General features: G+C 42.5%; 1 protein-coding gene across 1 annotated transcript; it reads right to left on the bottom strand.

Moving 5' to 3' along the window:
• Nucleotides 1–501: 501 nt before the first annotated feature.
• LBR (lamin B receptor) lies at nt 502–25148 on the bottom strand. Its single transcript, XM_065875905.1, has 14 exons — nt 25046–25148; nt 19999–20176; nt 18182–18397; nt 16141–16224; nt 15691–15883; nt 14150–14346; nt 12204–12258; nt 9325–9516; nt 8485–8588; nt 7449–7574; nt 4531–4699; nt 1678–1758; nt 1458–1580; nt 502–719 (listed from the first exon to the last, which is right to left on the bottom strand). The coding sequence occupies exons 2-14, from the start codon at nt 20161–20163 to the stop codon at nt 559–561; spliced, it is 1866 nt and encodes a 621-aa protein (XP_065731977.1). The 5' UTR covers nt 20164–20176; nt 25046–25148; the 3' UTR covers nt 502–558.
• Between the last annotated feature and the right edge of the window lie 489 nt (nt 25149–25637).

The raw sequence follows: 25637 nt of genomic DNA, 5'->3' as shown, positions 1-25637 counted from the left end.
ACTACTAATGGTCTTCATTAAACAGTGTCCACTATCAATCATCCCCCTTCCCGTCCAGCACTGGACAGAGAGGACCAGTTTTTACTTTCAAATCACATAGCTAGTAAATGATTTAATTTAAAGGGAAACAAATTCTATTCTCTTAATGCAATAAAATATAAATGTACTTTAAAATGTAACTGTTTTCATTTAAGAAAAACCAACTAGACAAAGGAATCAAACTTTGAAAGGTAATCAAAAACCCTAAACATCAACAGTATTCAGTGCATTTGTAAGACTATTTTCTGTTTTCAGATTTTTAAGGATTGAAAACTTCCTATTAGAATGCAAATTCTAACATCTTTATTTATATTTTCCTTATGTTAATTGTTATGATTTAATAAAAATGAACACGGCTACATTAAAAGACTCACTACTTGGCTCTATAGTCCTGCCTCAAAAAGAAAGAGAAACATAAAGATCCTGTCAGTGCAACGAAAGGTTCATTTTGGGTTTTTTTCCTTTTTTTGCCAATGGAACCAAAACTGCAGGAGCATTTAGACAGCGCCTAGACCAGAATCAGTAGATGTATGGGAATATGCGGTACGGGACGCGCTGGCAGTACTTCTCCCACGCCAGGCCGTACTTCTTCCTACAGTGGCGTTCATCACGAGCCTCCCGGTGCACCAGCAAAATGGTGAAATAAATCACGTAGAAATAAGGAAGAATGTGATTGAAACCTGGGGACAGCAACAGTAAATAGTACTAGGTATTTTTATTATCACTACACAACTACACAGTATTGTTTCCTGCTGGTCCCCAAATCGTCTAAAAATGGACCATCCCGTTACTTCATTTTCTCCAATGGGGGAAACAACTACACCGGTTCATAAAATCCCACTAGTGTGTGGCAGGAGGTAGTATTTGAATTAAAAGCTATTCAGAGAACAGTGATTAATCCACCCTAACAATCCTTCAAAATCAGAACCTCTGTATTTAAAGCAAATCTCCCCGTTTCCTCCCCGCCGGTGCTCAGGAAGAGGACGGCAGGCCACCCGTGAGGGGCAGGGTGGGCAGGGCAGACAGCACTGCAGGGTATGGGCTGACACTAACACAAACAAAACAGAGTGCGCCTTTTCTTCTTCTTAAGAACCGGAGTTTTTCAGAATCTACGTACACTGAGTCACAAATATAGAAAGTTAATTTCTACATATTCTTCTTAGAAAAAAAGCTACCAGGCACAGCTTAAAACTTAAAATTTTGCTTGCAGAAGTTTAGAGTAAAACTTCAGGCTCGGTGAATTCCTAATTCCCCTCAGACGCTGGATGAGTGAGGTGCTGGATACACAAAAGCGCAGCGCCCAGACGGGGAACGGGCAACCCAGACCTCCAAGAGGCGACACCCAGACCCAACGAGCACACACACATCCTGTGGTGGCCGGAGAAATAGTCAAATCAGTTCTCTTCTTAAATGCTTACCACATGGGAGGGACCACGCCAGGGCCATGATGAGATCACCCAAGTAATTGGGATGGCGAACAAAACCCCACCATCCAGAAACGAGAAGATTTTTTCCTGTTGAAGTATGAATGGTCTTTAAATCTATACAAAAATAAAAATACATTTTTAATGACCTCTAGACAAACAGACATAGAATCTTTATGTGGTATAAATACTATAAATATAAACCAATACTTACGTGCAAGCTTTGGATCAGTGGGATTTTTCCGGAATGCATTTTTCTGAGAATTTGCACATCGGAAGATCACAAATCCACACACTGTAATTTTTTTAAAATTTCATTTGTTAACAATTTAGCTTTAATCTTTATTTAAAAGCATCTGTAATTTCATTTAGAAATTATTCCTGTGCTCCAAGGAAATTTGCAAAGTACAGAATAGCTTGATTTCTTAACAATTCAAAACCTCTCAATCTTAGGTCAAAAGAAGATATGATCCCGATATCTCACTATCGTACAGCTTTCATCATCTACCTTGAAGGCAAAACTAACAAATATAGTTACATCCATGAATAAAAATCGAATGCAGCCCACATTACAATAAAATCAATACTGGAGTTCATCTGTTAGTTATGATACCTACTGGCCACAACATGAATGCTTTTTAAATAAAACTATAGCTCAGAATCTGCGCCAGAACAACTTGTACATAAACATATGCCGAATCCCACTGTAAGCCTCCAAGTTGGTGGCTTTATTTCAAATTCCGAAATGTCAAAATTAAGAGGCCCTGACATATCACTATTTATTATCAGTCCTCAATAAAGCAGTAAGAAATAACTCTACTCCCTATTTTTAGCTTAACTGTAAAATATACATATCCTGTCTTGAATAACACACAGGCACGCTTAACCAAACCAATGAAGAAACTAAATCTTAGTTTCAACCAATAGCTTGAATTTCTTCTTCTACCATAAATACTGATTAGTGTAGCAAAACTAGCAATATTTGAAGTCCAGTGCTAATTTTCCCTGCCCTCCCTCTGGCGGAGGTGTTTAACCAACAGTGAAACGAAAGAAAAGCCGTCCTGAAGCTAACCCACGAGCACCCGGCCAAAGTGTTCTCCTCGCTCGTCTCCAGCATCCACCCTGGCCAAGTGGTTCCCTCTGTCCGATGTATCTACCTCCCCATCCCACTTTTCCCCACTGCACCATATCCTCCAATAGGTTTACACTGATGTTCCCCCAGAGAGATGCACTCTGTACCTTAAACTCCCATCATATTCGGTCTGTAAGTCCCTCCTCTAGACTCTTCCTACTACTCAATGCAGTGTCTGAGCGTCTTATTTCTCCCGCTAGAATGCAAGCTCTAGGAAGGCAAGACCAATCGCCCTACTTTTTAAGGTGCTACCAGAAAGGGCAGGCACTCAACAGAAAAAATGAATCATTACTAAGACAATAAAATTTTAAGTGAACTTATTATTTTAAACTAAATTTAATAAATTTTAAAACCAAATGGTTTATTTAAAATTATGTTTAAAGAACCACTGAGAACCCAAGAAAGAAACATCCATTCTCTTTGTAAGATGCAAGAATCTTTTTATTACTCAACTCATCCATCACAGATTACTTCAAACCTGAGCCAATCATGGCCATTTAAAAGGGCACGCTAATCACTAATCACTAGAGAAATGCAAATCAAAACTACAATGAGGTGTCACCTCACACCAGTCAGAATGGCCATCATCAAAACATCTACAAACAATAAATGCTGGAGAGGGTGTGGGGAAAAGGGAAACCCTCTTGCACTGTTGGTGGGAATGTAAGTTGATACAGCCACTATGGAGAACAGTATGGAGGTTCCTTAAAAAACTAAAAATAGAACTACCGTATGACCCAGCAATCCCACCACTGGGCATATACCCTGAGAAAACCATAATTCAAAAAGAGTCATGTACCACAATGTTCACTGCAGCTCTATTTACAATAGCCAGGACATGGAAGCAACCTAAGTGTCCATCGACAGATGAATGGGTAAAGAAGATGTGGTACATATACAAAATAGAATATTACTCAGCCATAAAAAGAAACGAAAATGAACTATTTGTAGTGAGGTGGATGGACCTAGAGTCTGTCATACAGAGTGAAGTCAGAAAGAGAAAAACAAATACCGTATGCTAACACATATGTATAATCTACAAAAAAAGATGGTTCTGATGAACCTAGGGGCAGGGCAGGAATAAAGATGCAGACATAGAGAATGGACTTGAGGACGGGGGAGGGGGAAGGGTAAGCTGGGACAAAGTGAGAGAGTGGCATGGACATATACATGCTACCAAATGTAAAATAGCTAGCTAGTGGGAAGCAGCCGCATAGCACAGGGAGATGAGCTCGGTGCTTTGTGACCACCTAGAGGGGTGGGATAGGGAGGGTGGGAGAGAGATGCAAGAGGGAGGGGATATGGAGATATATGTATACGTATAGCTGATTCACTTTGTTATACAGCAGAAACTAACACAACATTGTAAAGCAATTATACTCCAATAAAGATGTTTAAAAAAAAAAAAAAGGTCCAGGAAAGACTAAAATTCAATCCTGATTTTCCAAAAGAGCTCAAGGATCAGAGAAAACAAGTAACCTGTACAAGAATACACAGCTAGTGTCAAAGCTAGCATCGAGCCCCATTCTCCAGATGCCTCCTGCTACCTAAGATGATATCTTATTATGTCTGTGTCTTCGGTTCTTCCCTCCCATCAGCCTTGTTTTTCTCAGTCACCTCATTCTGATAAGATCTGTAGTTGTGTCCTATCGCTTGATAGCTGTTCCCAGCTATCAAGCTGTATAACAGCATTTTCTTGTACATAACTCTGCCATATTTGTCCCTTTTATAAACATGAACTTGGTTACTTAGTACTTAATTGGGTTGTTGGGACTAAGTGGTTATTTATCCATTTATTATAATAAGAAGAGCCATTCGGACTTGAAAAAAAATTAAAAATAAATAAAAGGGCACACTATAAATATGTAGCTACCACAGCACAACAGACTCAGCACACACAATATTTAATACACAGAGACCGGAGTTAATACTCACGTTTCAGAGCAATGATTAGAGAAGCCATTGGCCAAGACAGTTCATTTGGATGACTGACTAAATAAAAGGCTTGGAAGCTGTAGATAAATGGAACCCACACTAAATCTCCAAAAGCCAGCATGAATCCAAATCCATCATGGATAATGTCCATGGTTGTCAACAGTGCTTCCTATAAGGGTATGGAGGGGGAGAAATTTTTTTTAAACTTTGGGGGACAAAAGCTTCTATGTTTAAAGTATTCAAATAAAGTTCTAGTTTATAGTCAAATTTATAAAGGGCTAAGGGAAAGTACGCCAACCAACACCGTTTTAAAGTGGGAGTGGGGATCTGGTTCCCTTGGCACGTGTATCATTCTGTTCTCCTGTCGCTCTACCCTCTCCCTCCACGATCCTGAAACAACGGAGCTGCCCACGCCCCTTGTGCCCCCATGCCTCTGCCTGGAACACCCCGCTCCAACTTCAGCTGAAGCCTCGCCCGTGCTGCTTTCCTCAACCCTCCCCCTAGACAAGGCACTTCTCAGATGCCACCACCCACCACTTGCTGAAGCCTGGAGCGACGACGTGACTGTCCTGTAAATAAGCGACTCTCGCCACTAGACTAGAAGATGGAAGGCTGGGAGCATGGGTTTCCACCTGCCACCCCTGCACCCAGCACACATGCACCAACCCAACTTCTGATAGCAATCTGGCTTTTCGTGTAGCTTTTCCACACTAGCCAGCAACATGGGAAAATGCCTGCCTCGCTGCTCAGGGTAAATCAGGACCTGAACGCACTCTCGTGTGGATCTGGTCAGCGCAAGCCAGCAGCCAGATCCCCCTGGACCAGAAACCTGCAGGCCCGGCTCTGGAAGTGGAGATGGCCCTGCCCAAGGGCATCTCTAATCTGCCTCTGACACCAGTACTCCCCGCTGACTAGAAAAATTAGCAAGTATAAGTAAGCTCTGCTGAAGAATCAAACCAACACGGACCTACTGTATAGCACAGGGAACATCACCTATATGCAAAAAGATCCTAAAAAAGAATGAATACATGTATAGCTGAATCACTTTGCGGCACACCTGAAACTAACACAACATTGTAAATCAACTATACTCCAATATAATTAAAATTTTTTAAAAATCAATATTCTAGGTTAAAGAAAAAGTGTGATAATCTCCAAAACGCATTTTTTTTCCCAGAAAGCAAGCAAAAGGACCATGGAACAGAAAAATGGATGCAACAACTCCAGGCCCTTTGGTTCACCCTATAGTGAAGAGCGCCTATTCTTACGCACACGGGAGCAGGTACAAGAGCAGACCAGTGATGACGACAGGGCACACGGGAGTGGGCAGTGAGCGACGGACAAGGTGTGAGCAGCTGGCGCCAGCAGGGGCAGAACCCTCAGCCCTACCCAGTTCCTGGGGCCTCAGGGGATTTGCCAGACAGCCAGCGGAGGCTCACAGGAAGGGTCGTTTATATTTAAGTTCGTATTCTCCACTTTCTGAGGTGTGGCATATCAACACGTAGAAGAATTTCTATCACCCAATCTAATAAGAAAATTATTAAGCATCTACTAATTGCCCGAAAGTGTGCCAGATACTAAAGAAAATCGTAAGATCAAGTCCTTTCTTCAAGAAGCCTACTATAATCTGGCTGAGATACTGATAACATGTTTAAAAAAATAACTTCCCAACTTTAATCCACTACCCCTGGTGAAAAACTGCCTTAACACTTTTGCCTTAAAATACAAACATTTTCTGTTAATTAACAGAAATCAATGTTTGTTTAAATCTCTAGAAAATGTGAATTTCTAAGTCACTTCAAAAGTGACTACCATGACACGACAGAAAACGAGAAGGAAGAATTACTCACCGCTGAAAAGCTTCCAGACAGGAAGTTAAAAAAAAAAAATCTCTGAGGTGATAAAGCAACAGAGGAAATATCACCTGACTTGTAAAATGTAACCTACCATCTTCTTAGGAACCCTTTATTACATAATCAAAGAAAGACCTACAACTGGCAAGACTAAGTGCATTTACAAGAATTGGGTTTTTTTTTTTAATTTGAATATGACCAAATAAGACAGTTTTTAAAAAACACCTTAAAGGAGACGGACCTTCTCTCAAAATGTCAACAGGCTGCCAAGAGAATTTATTTTGTAACATTATGACATAGGGCTGCCAATTTCGTTTTCCAAACTGAAAGGAAACTCAACTTGGAATTTGGAGATGATGACAAAGATAACAGTAAATGATAAAACAGTTGTAAAATAGACCCAAGGAAGAAATTATTTTCAAGAGGAATATAGTTAGGTGAGACCGAGATTAGCAAACATTAACCAGTCTTCAAGTAGCGGAAAAAACTGACGATGTATCAACGTATGAGAAAAGCCAAGTGTTAGGAAATTAGCTTTATTTAAACTGGTTTCCTCAATGTATCATGATTTCTGGTTTTATATCCATCTAATCAGAGCTACTCTTTTATTCTGAAACACCAACAATAAAACATCTCCCCCTTTATTTAAGAACTATAAAGGGCAATCTGACAGTCCAAAGAACACTATCTTAACTCGACGATAATCTGTCCATCCATTTTCATCTGATAGAATCATTAAGAAATTAATGCTCATTAATTCATATAAATAAAGTTTTATTTATATGAATCGGTCACACCCACAAAGCCAAGATCCACAGATCTTAAATATTTAGCAGCTGACATACACGGAAGTATCACCAAAGTTCTCGACACCTACCCTCTGTCAGTGCTCACTGTGTGTCAGCTCAATGCGTCACATGGATCCGCAACCCATTTAATCCTCACAAGCCCTGCAGGCAGGTTATGTTCTCCTCACTTTGTGTGGAAGAAGCTGAGGCTCAGAGGGGTCAGGTCAATCACCCACACTCAACGCCATCTGACTCCAAAGCTCTTAAAATTAATTACCTCATTCCAGAGAGCATCCACCACATACAAGAGCTGGAAACTGTTGACCAAAATCATTGCTAAGGATGGAACAGTGCGATGCTGTAGCTTCATCTCAGCCAAAAGCATCACCAGGTTAATGACCACCTGAAATAAAAGGGGCAGGTATAGTTTCTACAGAGAGAAAGGTGGTAACTTCCCAGCTGAGAAAGCTGCAGACACCACCTTACCGAGACGCCACCATCAGTGATAAGACATATCGATCTCAGGAGTCCCTTGATAAGATGCACTGAGATGGACACTTATTCTGTGGTGTTCTTGCCGAAGACGTATAACACTCCAATCATGAGAAAACACTGGACTAACCCAAACTGAAGGACACTCTTACAAAATAACTGACCAGTATCTTCAAAAGTGTCAAGGTCATGAGAGACAAGGAAAGACTAGCAACTGTTACAGACTAGAGGAGACTAAGGCCAAATAACAAATAAATGCACTGTCGGACCCTGAAGAGGATTCTGGAACAGGAAATGGCCAACAGCATGAAACATTGGTGAAACTCAAATAAGGTCTAGGGATTTAATTAATACTACTGTAACAATGTTAATTTGTGGGCCGTTTTTCTTTTTAATTGCTGTTTTTTGTAACTATACTATGGTTCTGCCAGATGTTAATTAACATTGGGGAGAGTGGTATGAAGGAACTCCTTATTTTTGCAACTCGAACAAGTCTAAAATTAAGTCAAAATACATTTTTTTAAAGGGGAGGAAAATACATTTTTTCTTAATTCATACTCTATTATTTTCCTACATAAACATAAACTGATATAATCAAAATAAAACAAACTCTTTTAATGTTTAATAACCTGTAACAGGGCATCTTATCCCTCTGGACTATATTTACAGCAAGAAAATATTTTAAGGAGACAGATTTATGCAATGCTGTGATTATTCCTAAAAACATACCACCCACAGCTTACTTTAACATTGTCTACAATCCTTTCCAAATGCAAGACTAATTTGTACTACTGAACTGAAATTTTTAAAAAAAGACATACCCATCCAATCAATCCGGGGCGCAATTCACAGAAGTATTTGAGATCAAAAGTACCAATCCGAGGATTTAACTCACGGCCAATGAAGAAATCATAGACAGCATTTCCTATGAAGGGAAAAGTCCTTATCCAAACAGTATTCCAAACCCAATTATGAGGCTTTAAAATTGCACTGCTGTCCACTCTCCAGGGTCACAATTCAATCACCTCCAGGAGCCTGGCAAACAGCCAGAGAGGAAAGGCATGGTGGTGAGAGCCAAGAGGGGCCGTGAGGACACAGGGGGCAGGGGATGCTGGCCCCATCCGGAAACATCCATGCTGCTATAGGCATGGGGCCTATGGGGCCAGATTCCTAGATTTTGAGGGAACCAGAGCTTTTTTAAATGTAGACTCACCATTTTAAAAATAAGCCACTTAATTTTTTTGAATGTTTAAGTACTTTAGGTTAGAATCAACCAATTTGTAATCTCTATTATTTGTTGGTTGTTTTTTTTTTTAAAGGATGTTCACTATTTTGGACAAAAAATATTTGTCCTAAATTGTTATACTACTAATGTTACTAAAATGCTGTAAGTTGTTAAAATGTCTTACTGTCATCAAGTGACTAAAAAAAGGAAGAAGAAACAAATAGGAAAACACAAGGGGAAAAAATCAGATTTTCTTCCTTTTATTTTTCTCTAAACTTTTTCACCTTTTCCTTTTTTTTTTTCCTATTTCTCTTCAATCTCTCATAAACTGAAGCGAGAAGAGAATTCTATGAAAGCCTAGAAACAGATGCTGAGGGGCCAGTGGGGTGAGGGTGTGGAGAGGCATTTGTGGGACCCGTGTTCTAACACTGCTCACCAGAGCTGGCCGGCGACAGTTCATCCCGGGGCGCTTTCAAAGCCCTGGCGTAGAGATAAACACTCAAGACCACAGAAAACACGGTGGCTGCAAGTGCACACTGAAGGAAATGACTGTACACATAATAAAGCTCTACATCCCAGAAGAAAGATGCTCCGACGAGTACAGATGTCAGGACAAAAGCGTAGAATCCTTAAAAGGAAAAAGGGGCGGGGAGGAGGGCCGAAAATTAATGTTAGCCCAGGGTTCACATTGGATTTACACCGTTATAAAATAATACAACATTATTTTGTAAAATCTTCGTTTCATTATTCAGGCTACACACATACAAATATATGAACGAGCAGTGCCCCTGAGGTTAGCAGCCTTCAATACAGATGCTGTATCTCGCACACAATTTGTGAGATATTCTCATACTTAAGTTATTATTTTTCATTGTGAACAGTCACCTGCTTTTAATGAAGAGAGAGCTGAAAAGAAGTGCACAGAAATTCACTATTAAAAAGCTGAAAAGAACCTCAAAATTCACATAATCCAAACCCCTGAGGTGAAAGTCAAATGGCTAATTATTGACAGAGCTGGGCCAAACACACATTTTAAAGCCTTTAGGGCAATGTTGGTGGTTATAAATTATAAATATTTTTACCCGAAATAACTTATCAATAAGGGTTTCAAAGGATCCTGGTCGTACTCTACCTCCCAAAGACCTCAAGACCCTGCCCTCAAAGAAGAGGCCACAACCCAAATGTTCCCCAGGGCCAGGCAGGAGACCGAGGGGACCAGCCGAGTGGGGATGTCAGGGAGGGACTGTCAGGCCCACAGATGTTCATTCCGAAGTCAAAAGCACCCACAAGGCCCCGCAGGAGGAACTCCTGCTCCGAGCTAGCCCTGCTATGGCTCAACAGGCAGAAGCTGAGTGTACTGGCTGCTTTTTCTTTGGACCCAAGAAACAGTTTTCCTTTCAGGAGCTGAGTGCCTGCAAAAACTGTTCTCTGAGTAAGCAGTCAAATCACATTTGGATAAAAACAGTCTCACACAGAAAAGACATAGGTGTTATTTCTGTAAGAATTCTAAAACCAAAGCTTTTGTAAAGTCAAATGGTCATCTCTAATTTATTATTTAAGTCCACATTTTCCACAGTGTCAGGTTTACTCCGAAGAGTAACTTTTAACTTTTTAAACTTTCTTTAACTTTGTAAAGCATTCATTTAATGCTCATAAAATTTATGAATATTAAAGGAAAAGAATGGTAGATGAAGCAGTTTCTTGCTCTCTAGCCTACGTGGATTAAATTATTCAAAATGTCTTAGGACTCTCCTTAGTTGATGATGGTAAAATCTCGTAATACTAGAACCAGAGTAACGAGGAAATTTTCAAAGGAAGGATGAAGCAACTAGTTCAGCCACTGCCTGCCTGCTCCGACAGCTCTGAGCCCAGTACTAGTGTTCTCAGCCTCCGAGTGAGCCACGCCCTCAGAGGGAAGCAAAAACAGAAAAGGAGAGCACTTAGACGAGAAGTAAGTGGGTACCTAGAGAGAAGCCCGCAAAACACGAACAGCGACAGACCTGATGGCCCAAAGGGAACACCCCACCCCTCCCCAGGCTTGGCCTCACTGAGGCCGCAAGGCGCAGGAGAGGGTGTGTTCGAGATTCTAAACCTGGTTCCAGCAGCAAGGAATCTGGTAAAAGTAAACAAAGTATCTGACAGTAGCAGCAAGTCAGTGCTAAGCATCTACCAGGGGTCGGGCGCAGAGCTAGGTTCAACGCCTTACCCACTTGGCACAAGAGGCAGTCATCTAAAATACCTCTGGCTTCCCTTTTAGAGCCCAGTCGAGTGATTTCAGATACAGTGGATGCTAGATGAGTCACTGAAAAAAGTATCCACAGTTCGAAAGGTGAGAAGTGATAGGATTAAAACAGGCCAAGAATTAAAATTTACAATATAATTCCCAAGAAAAGGAAAACAGTCTACTCAGTCTAGTTAAAATGGAAAATCATTTAAGGATAACTACACTATACCCGTATTTCTTAAAAGCAGGTTAACTGTACTTTATCAAAGTCTTCACGTGCCAAAGGTGGACTGTTCCTTTTACTCAGCACAAACTCCTACCCCAGGAGGTGCCCACGTCAGGAGGGACAATGCCCACTTCTTGAGACGCTCATCGAGACTTCCACTCCATCCACTCAGGGCTCCTACCAACAAGCGCCTCCTACAGGCCAGTCCCTTTGCTGGCACCACAAAGGGTACCACAATGAACACAGCCAAGTCCCTGCCCACAAGCCACCTTCTAGTAGGGAGACCCCAGTGAAGAGACAAGTACACTGATGTCAGGAAGACCTGTCATAGAGGAAAATAAAGCAGGGTAAAGGAAAGAAAGGGATCTGAGGGCTCCTCTGAGCAGAGACACATCAGGGATGAAGCAGCCAACACTTTGGGGGAAAGTTTTCCAGGCAAAAGCACTGAGAATGTAGCCTAGAGACGGCCCGGAGGCCAGTGGCTGGAGCAAAAGAGCAAGAGCTCCGGAGGGCAGGAGTGGCCAGGAAGCCCACATCGGTGCAGAACTTCTTAGGCCATGGGGATGACTCAGGATGATAAGATACACAGTCAAAATTGCTTCAATGAGCGATAAATGCTATTAAGAAAATAAAACTGCAGAGTGGAAAACAGTGACTGAGTGGCTTGTTACTTAACATGGCATAATTCTGACATATCGACTGCAGGTGCAAGCAGTTTACTTGCATGCTCTTCTGACTACTGAGAGAAATTTACCATTTCCTCCTCTGGCATAATCAGCTTTGACAGTTTAAAGAGTACAGCACCCAAAAGTCTGAGCTATCAAGTCATCAATTTGAGTCTTGGAAAAAAAAAAAAAAAAATCACCATTTAATCTGTACTTGAGTCTTCTTCCATCAGTAAGAGGTGTTCCTTCTACAACCTTAAAAGAAAAGGTTTTTTTTTTTAATTTAAAATTGTAAAAGCACAACACTTTACCATGATATACATGTCTTGTAAAATCACCTAAATTTCAACATGCCCAAGAAGGAGGATCATCTTTTAGTAGGAAACTTTAGTAACAAGTCTCAAAAATCTTCATGGCACGCCCTTAGGTAAAGTAATTCCACCTTCAGGAATTTATCTCAAATACAAATCTAGTAATGACTCCTCCGTGTACTGAGACTATTGCAATAGCCACTCTCCCCCAATGATCCCATGTCCCACCACAAGACTAGATGTGTTTTCAAAAACATGTACATCTAGTCGATCTCTAGCTCAAAACTCTTCAATGACTCCCCACTGCTTACAAAGCAGAATACAACTCCACTATCTCACGTTGGTGTCATCCTTTCAATCGGGTTCAACCCCACTTACCCAATCCCAAGGCCCATGTGCTATTTGATGATACAGACTCATATACTTACTTGCTCTGCTATTGATACATATACGCTCACTTAGTTATTCAATAATTTCATGTGATTCTTTTATCTCCAATAAGAGACCGAGAGCATGTCCACTGGACCATTTCATCTCTTCATCTGGATCACCCACAGCATCCCCATAAAAAAGGTACTCAAGAAACACACTACTTGAACAGGATGAGTTAAGAGAAAAAGTCCACCTGCCCAACGGCAGCTACATTTTACTCCCCAAAATAACTATTCAGAAATAGTGCAATTCATTATAAATTGTAAAATACTAATACAGTATCACTTGCCTTGGGCCAAACTACTTTACCCTTTCATTAGCTATGAAAGGGAACCCAGGAGAAATGTAGTATCTGTCTGAGATTATAGGGTTAGCAAAACCCCACAGGCTAATTTCAAATGATCCTTATCTATTAAAGGTATCTAACAACTACTGCGTTGGGTTTTAGTCTGTGGGGAAAAAAATAGATATATAGCTATCTATATATATAGCTATAGATACAGACATATACATATATATTTTTTAACCATCAAAACTGCTTTTCTCAATAAATATTATCTAGTTTGAACTAGCTTTACCTGAGTTTATCTGAATTTGTGATTTTTTACTTTAGAGCCTTATCACAAAAATACCTGAAGGTTCACATCACAAGAGCCAATGTTATGGTGAGGTTCCAAAGTATTTCAAGTCTGCAGCTCTATCCTCCTATCACTGGCATTTGCCACTCCTAATAAAACTGATCCTTTGGTTTACAGACAGTTGGCAAACTTGCAAAGCTCTAAGAACAAGATCTTTAAATGAATTATTTATTGATTAGGGAATCTCATGTTCTTTTAAATATATCCAAGTAGAGTATTCTAATGAAAGAAGAAAAAACTACACTTAGCAATGAGGACAAGTTTTAAAGACACTGCATGAGTCTGAAAAGAACATTCAATGGTCCAGACAACAGATTTCTGAAAGAGATGAAAATCAGAAACTCATCATATTAAAAAAAAAAAAAGAAAAAGTAAAAGATACGGACTAAAGTCCATTGAGCTCAGTAGCTTATCAACTGGTAATTTAAAATTCTGCATCTGAAATGACATATAGTGAGAGGGAATTTTTTTTTCCCAGCCACCTCTACCATTAGTCAGGCTATTTTGAAAAATGGCTTATTCTTCTCTATTTGGTTTGGAAAGATACACAAGAACCCTCAATCAGATTCTTTTAAGTTTCGCTTAATAAGTATGTGTTACAGAATACAAGAGTAAACGCTTAACAAACTAAAACTAAGTAAGTCTGGGTAGTTATGACCAAGGACAGCTTTTAACCTTAAAACTACTATAAATGTCTTTATATAAACATGGGAACGAGGGGAAGAAAATCTCATAATACCATACGCCCCACCAACAAACCCTTACCTTCCCAATCGGCAGTAAGTAGAACAGAGCCTGAAGGAAAAACCAGAGGAGGTAGGCCCCAAATACCCTGGTTTCCCATAAATCGTACAAAGCTGGCAGAGGAGGCGGGAAATTCAGAAGACTGGGCTCTTCCTGTTTACACATCAACAGCAACAGGAAGAGGAAAGCAGGCAGGCCAAGCATGATGAGAAAAACACCTGCAAAATAATCAGTGAACATTCAAGGCTCTAATTTCAATCCAGGTTATTTTATTTATTTTATTCTTTTCAAAAATCACTTGAATTTCTAAGGTCGAAACTCAAGTCTGGCTAGCTGTTTGAAACCAATTTTTAATGCATCATTAGAAAGTCTTAACTCTACCTGTCACATCCTGTGGGAAAGCAACCACAGGCATGAAGGTAGTAAAACAGCAAATGCCCAGCACTGAAGAGCTAAATTCCACCTCAGAAACCAAGCTCTAAAACATTTAAAATCCAACCACTATGGGAGCAAACATGTTGAAACTCCAGCAAACTGAAGATTGGAACATCTAAAAACTTGAAGATTGGAACATCTAAAAACTATCGGTCTGATCTTTAAAGAACAAAAAACTTTATACCCCTAAGTTTCCAACAATTAAAATAGTATCACGTTCACGTTACATGTGTGCAGACTTTTAAGCGATAATGGACACCATCTTTAACAGATTCAGTTAGCCAAGGGTTATAAATTACAAAATACAAAGCAGTTAAGCCATGCAGGATTTTGAACCATTTAACCAAGAAGTACTTTCTTTTACTAAGTCACAAGACCTCACCAGCTCCACCCACTTAATAACTCCAAGCCTCTGAATGCTTCAGATCTTTGACCCTCAAGAGCAACCTGTCTAACAGGTAGTGTAGACACCATGAACCCACTGGATGCATGCAGCTTATTCCCAGTGCTACTGCCAAGCCAGGCCCTGTCACTGAGATCTGATTATTAGCAGATTTCCCAGTCACGAATAGCTCACCGTCCTTCCTATATACAAGTCATACCAACCTTCCTTTCATCACTTCTTTGCACTTCTTTGCTCAAAACCTATTAAAAGATTGCTAAAGGGCTTCCCTGGTGGCGCAGTGGTTGAGAGTCCGCCTGCCGATGCAGGGGACACAGGTTCGTGCCCCGGTCCGGGAAGATCCCACATCCCGCGGAGCGGCTGGGCCCGTGAGCCATGGCCGCTGAGCCTGTGCGTCCGGAGCCTGTGCTCCGCAACGGGAGAGGCCACAGCAGTGAGAGGCCCGCGTACCGAAAAAAAAAAAAAAAAAAAAAAAAGATTGCTAAAAGTTTCAAATATAGCCACAATGGCACCCTTTCTACTCCATGATAACCCTCAAAAATGCTCCTACTCGGGCCTTTGCACCTGCTGTCCCTTCTGACTGGAAACTCTTCCCCAGGCTCCCACCTGGCTCACTACCTGGCCGCCTTCAGATTTCTTCAGAGAAAGCCCTTTCCTGCTCACTTTATCGCAACCAGCGTTTGCCCACCCTGCCTGCCCTCCCTAGGCCGGTTCTGATGCCTACCAGGTACTCCTCCAAATTCTAAGTCCTTCTGCTGTGTGGCTGTCGCTTCAAAGGTTCTCAGTGACGTAGGTCCTTTTGTAACAATTTTTTCTTCCTTTGAATCTATTTCTTTTAATTTGACCTCTTCTCTTCGTGGATGAAGGCTATACTGTGTAGGTATATAACTACTCTCTTGTGACAAAGGGAATTTTTCCTATTTAAAAAATAAAAAGTATTAAATATCTGTAGTCAGTAAGTATCATTAATGCTACCACATTAAGTAATTCAGCCTCTTAGTCTAGCCATATACACTAATAAGAATAAATTTGTTAAATTATACTCAGTCTTAATTTAAGAACAGAATCTTAGAAAAGATTCTAAGAAAAATGATGGTTTTCAATGTGCTTCTTCAGAGAAAGTCACTTTAACAAGGAAAAAAATTACCTGAGAGGAAAATGAACCCCTTTGTACCTGCGTGTTTTTGTGAGGTATGTCATTCCTCTCTATGTGCTCAGGCTCCCCGTTATATCTGTTGATGCTATTTCCAAATGGCTTCTAAATTGAAGAATATAAAACATTTTAACCATAAGAATGATAACTTAGTAAAAAGGTACATGATGGTAAAAGTTCAGTATTGTGAAACCAACCAATAAAACCAACCAAAGATTTTCACAGCCGTAATGCTGAAGAATTTCAGCCCACTTTTTAAAAAAATGAAATGGAATAAAATTGATTAGAATTTCCCAATCTTCAAAAGATTGGCTCTTACAGTAGAGGTTTCCACATAAGATCTTCCATCTTTTAAACAAAATTAGACTAAATCTTATAATTTCACTGTTCGATAACAGATGCTCTAATAATATTCACTATGAGAGGTAGATACAGTAAAAATTGGTAAATCAGCTCATTAACTGGTTAAAAAAAAAGAGGAAAAGACATTCACGGCCCCCAAACAGCTAATAACAGGAAATTAAGAAATAGTGGCTACTTATGGAGTATTACTAGTAACCTACAAACTGCCTACTTTCTGAATTTCATCTGCCTTATTTCTATTTAACCTTACATTTTCTCTCCCTAATGTCTCCTTTCTCAATTCAGTCTCTTTCCTTGAATGTCATTCTCTTCAAGCAGTGGAGGGAATTTCTTACTGACTGTACAGAGGAAGGACTTTCGCTGACAAAACATTTTCCAGGCAATGTATGGCTGAAATAGGTGACTTTGCTCTTTTAAAGTCACTGACAGATTAATTAAAAAGACAAATATATCTTTTGGGAGGCCAGCTGTCAAAAGATGGCATTAATATAGTATCAAGTTCTAGTTCAAATCAAGGTCTAACTGAGCAGTGACAGCATTCAACATATACTTAAGTTTACCAAAGTGCCAACGAGCCACTTAGCAGCAAACGGACCCACCTAAAAACTACACTCTCGGTTTTTCAAAGTTCCAACGTGTAATCCACAGCAACCACAAATGTAATCCTGTAACACAGCTAGTCAGCTGACCCTGAACTGTACTGACTGCAAATTGACGGGGTATTCACACAGTGAGGCAAGGTACTGCAAAGATCACAATTAGGAGTCCAAAAGAATAAGGATGATGTGATGTCAAAGCTACATGCAGGGCTTCCCTGGTGGCGCAGTGGTTGAGGGTCCGCCTGCCGATGCAGGGGACACGGGTTCGTGCCCCGGTCCGGGAAGGTCCCACGTGCCGCGGAGCGGCTGGGCCCGTGAGCCATGGCCGCTGAGCCTGCGCGTCCGGAGCCTATACTCCGCGACGGGAGAGGTCACAACAGTGAGAGGCCCGCGTATAGCAAAAAAAAAAAAAAGTGATGCAGGAAAATACAACACAGAAGGTTATGCCCAACATCTTAAAATTTAAAAATCTGACTACAAAACACTATGTAATAATCCAGTTTTTTAAGGTTATCAAAAATCTGTGTGCATTTTATCCAGAAAAGAGGTAACATTAAGTGAACAGAATAAACAACGACCTTTCTTCAATTCTGTTTATTTATAATTTCAATTTGGTCTACTATCTAAAATGTTCATTGTGCAAGGTCCTCCAGGCTCTGCACACCCTACCTAATATTTCCAACCTTGAACTCTGAAAGTAAATTCCATTAAAAGTATCATCTCTGAATAGGGAAAGCAATCAAGTACAATGATACTAAGATAGCAAGAATATGTTTTTATAAGATACAGTTATGTCTCATTATTTTCTACATGAACTTTTATTCACTATAAAAACTATTCAGTTCAATCTACATCTATTTCAAATTTAAACACTGCTTTTTTTAAAAAAAACCACAATATTAAATTGCACTCATAACTTAAAAATGTTCTTTTTCATGGTATTTAAAAGCATTATACCTTCTATTCTTCCAAACATTCATTTTTTAATGTAATCTTTAATATTATTAACTGCAAATCACTTGAGTACACATAAAGGGGAAGACATGATTTGGGCAGATTAAACACTGTTGTAAAGTTGGAGATCTCCCAAACACACGTACCAATACCAGTGGAGTCAGTTTAACTTCCAATATTTCCTTCCTTGCTTCCTTCTTTGCTTCCTTAATGTCAGCCTGGTGCAAAGCTGAGACGGATGGGCGGGAACCTTTTGGGGGCCGGCCAGGGGATCGGGAGCGCGACCTGGAGCGGCTCCCTCTGCGTCTGGAGGGAGAACTGGAAGTTGAGCCACTTTTCCTTTGCCTGAAGGAGGTTAAAGGCTAGAGGGAGGAGAAAAGGCAGAGCTTCACCATAAGTCATAACACACGCAGACCCACACTGCCAGAGGGCAGCAATGGCAGTGACTGCACCAGTGACTCTAAAACCACCCTGGGAACTCATGGGATCTGAGCATCCATCAGATGAGGCCAATAACAGCTTCAGCTATAATGACCCGTCTCTCCTGAGACCAAAGCAGACTTTCCACCCCTAACTCTTCTTTGAAGGTATTGCCAGGAAATGAATGTTCTAAACCAAGCAGTTGTACATTTTCCTAATAACATATGTAAGAGACACAAATAACATTGATTAAAACTGAGATGATAGGACAAAAAAAAAATTAGCACACAAACAATAACAAGAAAATTCGTCTCAGTTTCACTCTGAATAAAACACGGTCAGATCTTGAAAACGCGTCCAAGACTGGGTTACTTAGCAATGTTTTACCCTGCCCTCACCTACTCCTAATATTTCCAGGAACCTAGACCTGAGGAAGGCAAACTACCCCCCTGCCCAAATCCCTCCCACCCAGTTTGGGTGGCACAGGAGCGAAGAATGGCTTGACAGTTCTCAAATGACTGCAAACAGAATCAAAAGAAGAATGAAACTTGGTGGCATGTGAGAGTCATGTGAACTTCAAATTTCAGTGTCCATGAATAAAATTGCATTGGGACACAGCCATGTCCACAGTTGCTCCTGCAGTGCACGAACTATATTTACAAGTCCTTTTACTCAGAAATGTTGCCAACCCCTGGTCTAGAGCACTCAGACTGTGATCCATAGGCTGCGGGCTCAAGAACTGTTTGTTACTGACCTGCAGCAAGGAATGAAACTGAGAAGAGATGGGCAGCAATTTTTATAGCATTTTGACAAAGCAATTTTATGTCTATTGAATCTGACAGTGAAAAGTTAGGGTTTTATTTTGTACCTTTTTTTTTCCCCCATTTGCCTAGTAATTACGGTATGTTACGTAAATACTTCTATACCATGAACCAGATATTTGCAAGCTCAGGTCCTCACCAGATAGGTTGAGAATCCTTGGACTCAAATCTAATTAATGTCACTCTCCTGATTAAATCCTCGGTGTCTGGGATGAAGCCCAAACCCCTCCAGTTCTAGCTCCTTCTTTCTCCTCCTCCGGCCCTCACCCACCACACCCTTTCAGCATTGGTCGTCTGTGTCCCCCGACCCAAGCCTTTGGCATGCTGTCCGCTGTGGAAGTCCCCCCACCCCGTCATCTGAGTTTTCCCTATCTGTCCTCAGCACTCAGCTCTGAAAGCCTTCCCCAAAACCCAGTGCCCTTCCCTACCCTTGATGTGCTCCAACGCCACGCACGACGAACTGTCACAGAATGACAGAGTGCATTAAACCAGGGAGAGGACGATGTAAGTGTCTGACTTCAGCAGACTGACAGCTTCTTAGCAACAGGGCACTGTGCCTCATTCATACATTCCCAAAGCCAAAAAACAGGATCTGACCTAAAGCAGGAGAGTGACCCTATGCCTGCAGAGAGCCAGACCTGACTGCTCTAAAGCTTAAAAACCACACCTACAGTGATTTCCCAACCATTATAAACATGCTCTGTAAACCAAAGAGTGCTTACCTTGATATCACTCTCTTTCAATTCAAGTTCAGTTCCATCTTTGTATTTTACGTTGTAAAGCTGGGAGTTGCTGTCATGGCTCAGAACTTCTACTTCATAATAAAGTGAACTCCCGGGCCATCGACCTCTTACCACCTCACCATCGGCAAATTTCCTACTTGGCATTTTGAAAATCAGTCTGAATAGTTTTAAAAATAAAAAAATTAGAGTCAGCGCATACTCACTTACATTTGTCTTTTTTCATAGATTAAACGCTAAAATACAACTTTCCAAAATGTTTAACTGGTCAAGACTTTCAGGCTACAAAAGCCTCTAGAGGAGCGGGTGAACAACTCCTATTTTAAAGGTGAGAAAACTGAAGCTTAAAGATGTTAACTGTTTTGTTCAAGGGCATAGAAACAGATGGCATGAAGAGGCAGAGTCAGGACATAGAGGTTGTTCCTTCTGCTACACCATATCTCATTGGGAATCACTTTATACAGCCACTGTACTCGGAAGTGGCACTAAGGATTAAATATGACAAAACATAAAGGCTCCAAATGATGTGCACCATGCAAAACGCTACCCACCTACAGTAACTATACTTCTTTAATTAACAAGGCACAATCTCACAAAGGACACACATTTTCTGATTGATAACTCTGCATATACAGTAGTCCCCTCCTTATCCAAGAGGGATATATTCTAAGACCCCCAGGCATCCCTAGTGGATGCATGAAACCACAGATAGTACAGAGCCCCATACATACTGTGTTTTTTCCTATACATACATACCTATGATAAAGTTTAATTTATAAATTAGGCACCGTAAGAGGTTAACAACAATAACTAATAATAAAACAATTATAACAATATACTTTAATAAAAGTTATATGAAGGTGGTCGGTCTCTCTCTCAAAATATCTTAAAGACACAAATTTAATGCCTTTTCCATCTTAACTAAGCACTTAACCACACACTGTGGCCGTAACTTGCAGTTTGAGGTACAACAGCGAAACTAGCATGAATTTCTGTTTCCTTCTTCACAATTTCACAGACAGAAGATTTGTTCTTACCATAGGTCTCAGCAACCTCAGCATAGGATTTTTTTTCTTTCCCTATTAAGCCAAGAATTGTCACCTTTTCACTTAAAGGAAGCACTTTACAGCTTCTCTTTGGCATATCTGAATTGCCAGCATCACTTCTCTTGTGCTTTGGGGCCATTATTAAGTAAAATAAGGGTCACTTGAACACAAGCACTGTGATATCTCGACAGCTGATCTGATAACCGAGATGGCTACTAAGTGATTAATGGGCAAGATGCGCTGGACAAAGGGATGATTCACATCCCAGGCTGGACAGAGAGGGACAGCCCAAGATTTCATCCCGCTACTCAGAGTGGCACACAATTTAAAACTTGTGAACTATTTATTTCTGGAATTCTCCATTTAATATTATTGGACCTCAGGTGACCACCTCAGAAAGTGAAACTGCAGATAAGGGGGGATGATTGTAGTCTTACAAAGGCTTTAAAGATGTATTATCTAATTTTTAACAAATTACCTTTACTAAAAACAGTAAACTAGGCAACAGACTGGGAAAATCAAGGCTGTGTTAATTAGCATTACTATAACCTACCAACAGGAAGACAATATAACTCCAAATCTAAAATGAATAGCAAATTTGGGGTTTTCACCAAGCTTTCAAGTCTTAACAGCTGAAGTCTCAAATGCCTACCAAGTAACTGCCAACCACATACCTGGGCCAGCATCCTAGCTCTTTTTTCAAAAGCCTACAGCAGACATCAACCCCCAGTTATAACCCTCTTCTCCACTGAACCAAAACGTGGCCCATGAAGCCTGGTATGAAAACAACACTCTAAGAAGCCACAAGCAATCTGCAGGATTACATGAGGCCTGTTTTTCAAACATCAACTGACTGCTGGGTGCTTCAAGCTCTTAGGTAGTAATGTTTCTCCCTCCTCGGACCAGCAGATTCACCTTTCCACAGGACAGAACCAGTGCCTGCCGACAGCTCCAACACCAACTGAACTAGCTGGGCCTCGTCTAAGAAGCAGACAGGAGGACCCAAAAATCTCTCCTTACGTCACCCTCATCCCACCAACTAAGCAATTCCCGAAACATCCTCTGGACATATAAAGATACAATCCTCACCCGGCTCCTGTCAACAAAAACAACACTTGAGAACTTCTGAAGACTCTCCAGAGTTAAGAAAGGAGAAAGATTACCACACCCCTCCTGAGAAAATGTCTTTCCCAAGCACCACATTTCTTCACTGTTAATCGCCTGAGGAAAAAACTTCACAAGCTTCACTTGCTTAGATAGATAGGAGCTAGGTCAGTAGATGAAAGAAAACACAGAGACTTAGGTGGTGATTAGAGGATGTCAGTCCGTTTACACATTAGGTACAAGAGATGGCTTTCTTCCCAAACCTACCTGAGATAGCATCACTGTGGTAATGAGAAGGTTTGGGCTTGGGGGGGGGGGGGGGGGGTCGGGGCACGGGGAGGACCCCAGACACTCTGGGAATGAAGTCACACCTGGCTGAGGAGTCACATGAGGGGCACTTGGGAAGCAGAGGGCGGTAGACACCTTGGGACCCGGAGGAGGGGCACAAAAAAGGAAGGTGACAACAGCAAGTTTTGCCTATTTCAACATTTAGCTCTGAGCCTCCAAACACTAAGAAAGAGGAAGGAAATGTGCCCTCCTCTCGTGCCCCCTCCTTCTCCTCGGACCCCCTAAAATCAAACCACTGCTATTAGTACTAGTTCTCTGACATTGCTCAACCAGGGTTAGCAGAAGGCAATTACATCTTTCTACGTGAAGATGCCATCCGAGTTTCAAACAACTCTTTGTAAACTTTTGAAACACAGGCCCTCAGGACTTAGGAGCCACCTGGATTTTTTAAAAGGCCCTTGAGCAGATTCTGTCCTTTTTGGAAAATTCATTTTTTGGCATCTTTCCGTTGTACCTATTTTACACCACACACACAGTATCTGTGCAATACTGGACACAGGTCAATGCCAGAGAGGTTTTTCTGATATCAATTAAATATTTGGGGTTAAACAAATTAAGATAGCTGGTGGATATCTGTTAGGTCTCTAAACTTTTTTAAAAACAGAGTTAGGAATTGGGACTCGATAACGATCTTTCATGTAATGGCTGAAAAAAAGAAAAAATAGGAACAAACCAGCACACTCCTTCGGAAACCACTATCTCACACACAAATGTTCCAAAAGGCGAAACTACCAACATTATGTGCACCTCCACTTTGCACAAGATCCACACACAAGTGTCACACAGTGCATCACATCCTAATTCTGCAGGAGTGAATTAGCCAGGTAGGACAGAAAAGCCCCAGGACATTTGTGCACTTCGCTATGCTCACCTGATGGAGTCAAAACACACAGGGATCAGCCTCCCTCAGAAGGGAGGTTTTAGCCAAGTAGGCTGGCAAAGAAAGATTTTGTTTACTGAACACAATGTCTCCATTCCCCATTAGCAGTGGAAACATGGGGACCCTCAGGCTTTTCTCTATTAAGCCACAACATGCTTGCTAACTTCAGTGGCAATTGGCACTGGAATCCCCACACATATCAGCTCCAATATGTTACTGTTTATCAGCACAACTGAATGTGCTATTCTCTGCTGATCGCAGTGTTACAGAGGCCTCTTTCCTCACTTTCCCAAGTTAGTCTAAACGTGGCAGAGAAAGGGAAGCTCAAATGAAGTTTGACAGCTTCCCTCTTCAACACCTGGGCCCAAGGCTGGCCTGGCAGGCAAAACCCAAACAGGAACCCCTGGCCTATCTCCTGCCCCTGTCGCAGAAAGCAGAAGAAACGCCACCTTCTTGGCTGTAGGGGCAGCACGGCCTGACTTCTCCCCTAAGCAATAGAAAGAACTGAAGGTAACAATAATTCCCCTCCTACTCACTCTCTTCCCTCCTCCCTAGACAGCTCTCAGAAACTAAACTTAAACTGGACTTGGTGCCCAGTCTAAATTAGCGCGTGCGCCCGCACACGCGCGCGCACACACACCTTTTCCTCCACGGCAGTTGCTACAAAGTGTAATTACAGATTTGCACGTATTTATTTGCAAGGTCCCTAAGGGCTGGGACCAGGAGCGTGGATCTACCTGGGCTCCGGCCGGGTGCATGCCCGCCACAGCCCGTGAGCAAGCTCGCTCGCTCCAGGCTGAACCCTTGCACTGTCCACGCGCTGTCCAATGTATCTACTGGGTCGTTCTGAGTATCCACAGCCTGACTCCCGACCAGACCGTGCAATCATTTTGATGGAACCGCCTGGAACCAGGCCCTCTGCCATCAAGCGCTAAGTGTCCCTTGCCAGTGTCGGAAGGTGTCATTACGAAGAATTTTTTTAAAGCCTTTAAAAAGATGAAAAAATAGGATCGAGCTTTAGCTGGAGTACGCAAACCTGCCTAAGTACTCGTTTCTTGAGTGTGCGGAAACACCGGGCGAGGGAATGCAACGCGCGCAGCCAGCACTGGAGAGTAGCCGAACAGAGACCGCCAAGACCCTCAAGGCCAGTGACAACCAGCGAGAATTAAAGGCAACTTTGCAACCCCACTTCCCCGTCCGCCAGGCTGCCGCGCCTTTTCTGCCTCCCCGAGAGCAGGGCCCACCAAGCCACCCGCTAATCTGTCAAAAAGGCGCTCGGAGCCGGCTTGGGAGGGCTGGTGCTGCAGGGCGGGGACAAAGGGACCGGGGCGGGTCACCCTCCCACTCATCCTCCCCAGCCAACATCATTTTACACCGACGCGGCGCGTCCAAAATGGAGGGAAACGTCTGCAATTTAAAACCGCAGCTCCATTTCCGCAGCTGGCCGGGCCGGACGCACCTTCAGCCTCGCCAGCAGCGGCACGGACCGACTCGGAGAAGGGGAGGGCGAGGCCGCGGCACCAGGCCCGGCGCCCAGGAACCCCGGCCCACCCGCCGCGCCCGCCCCGCCCGCCCCGCCCGCCCTGCGGGCCTCCCCCCGGCCCCTCGGAGACTGCGCCGTGGGGAGCGGGGCGTGGGTACGAGCGCTCACCTGCTCCGGACTCCGGCGGGAACACGAACAGCTCCGGGAGAGTTGCTGAGCAGCTACCCGGCGGCGGTTCCGCGCGCGCGACACTGCCGGCTCTCGCGCTCTCGCGCCCCGCGGTCCCGCAGCCCGGGCGCGCGCCCCCCGGCCCCGCCCTCTCCTCGTCCCGCCCCCCCAGTCTGGCTTCCCAGGGCTCCCATTGGGCCCTCGGTCTTTTGAATAGCGCCCGGCGCTGTCGATTGGTTTTGAGACATGGCGCGTCCGCCCGCCCCGCCCCACCCTGCGTCAAGGCCCGCGATGGGGGGAAGAGGATCCCCGTGGGTCTATCCGTGGTGCGGCCCAGAAGGCATATTTGAGCGGGCCTTATCTCAGCAGCCCAGGCACTCTTCTAGCCCGCTGACCGCGCGCATTCCCCGCCCATTCCCTCCCGGCACTTGCCACAGTTGTCTGGCGATGCACAGTAGGGAAATTGGTGTGTGAAGTGGCTTGGCGAGAAATATATAAGGGCTATAAAGTAAATTTGCATAGTGATAACTAAAGATCAATTGACCGAGACCGAAAGTACTTCTTGCTAAAACACTATTACTGCTCTCCTTAC

Source organism: Phocoena phocoena, chromosome 1 (assembly GCF_963924675.1).
Source record: "Phocoena phocoena chromosome 1, mPhoPho1.1, whole genome shotgun sequence".
Classification (NCBI taxonomy): domain Eukaryota; kingdom Metazoa; phylum Chordata; class Mammalia; order Artiodactyla; family Phocoenidae; genus Phocoena; species Phocoena phocoena.
Note: the sequence above shows the minus strand (reverse complement) of the source record. Positions and strands in the feature narration are given on the sequence as shown.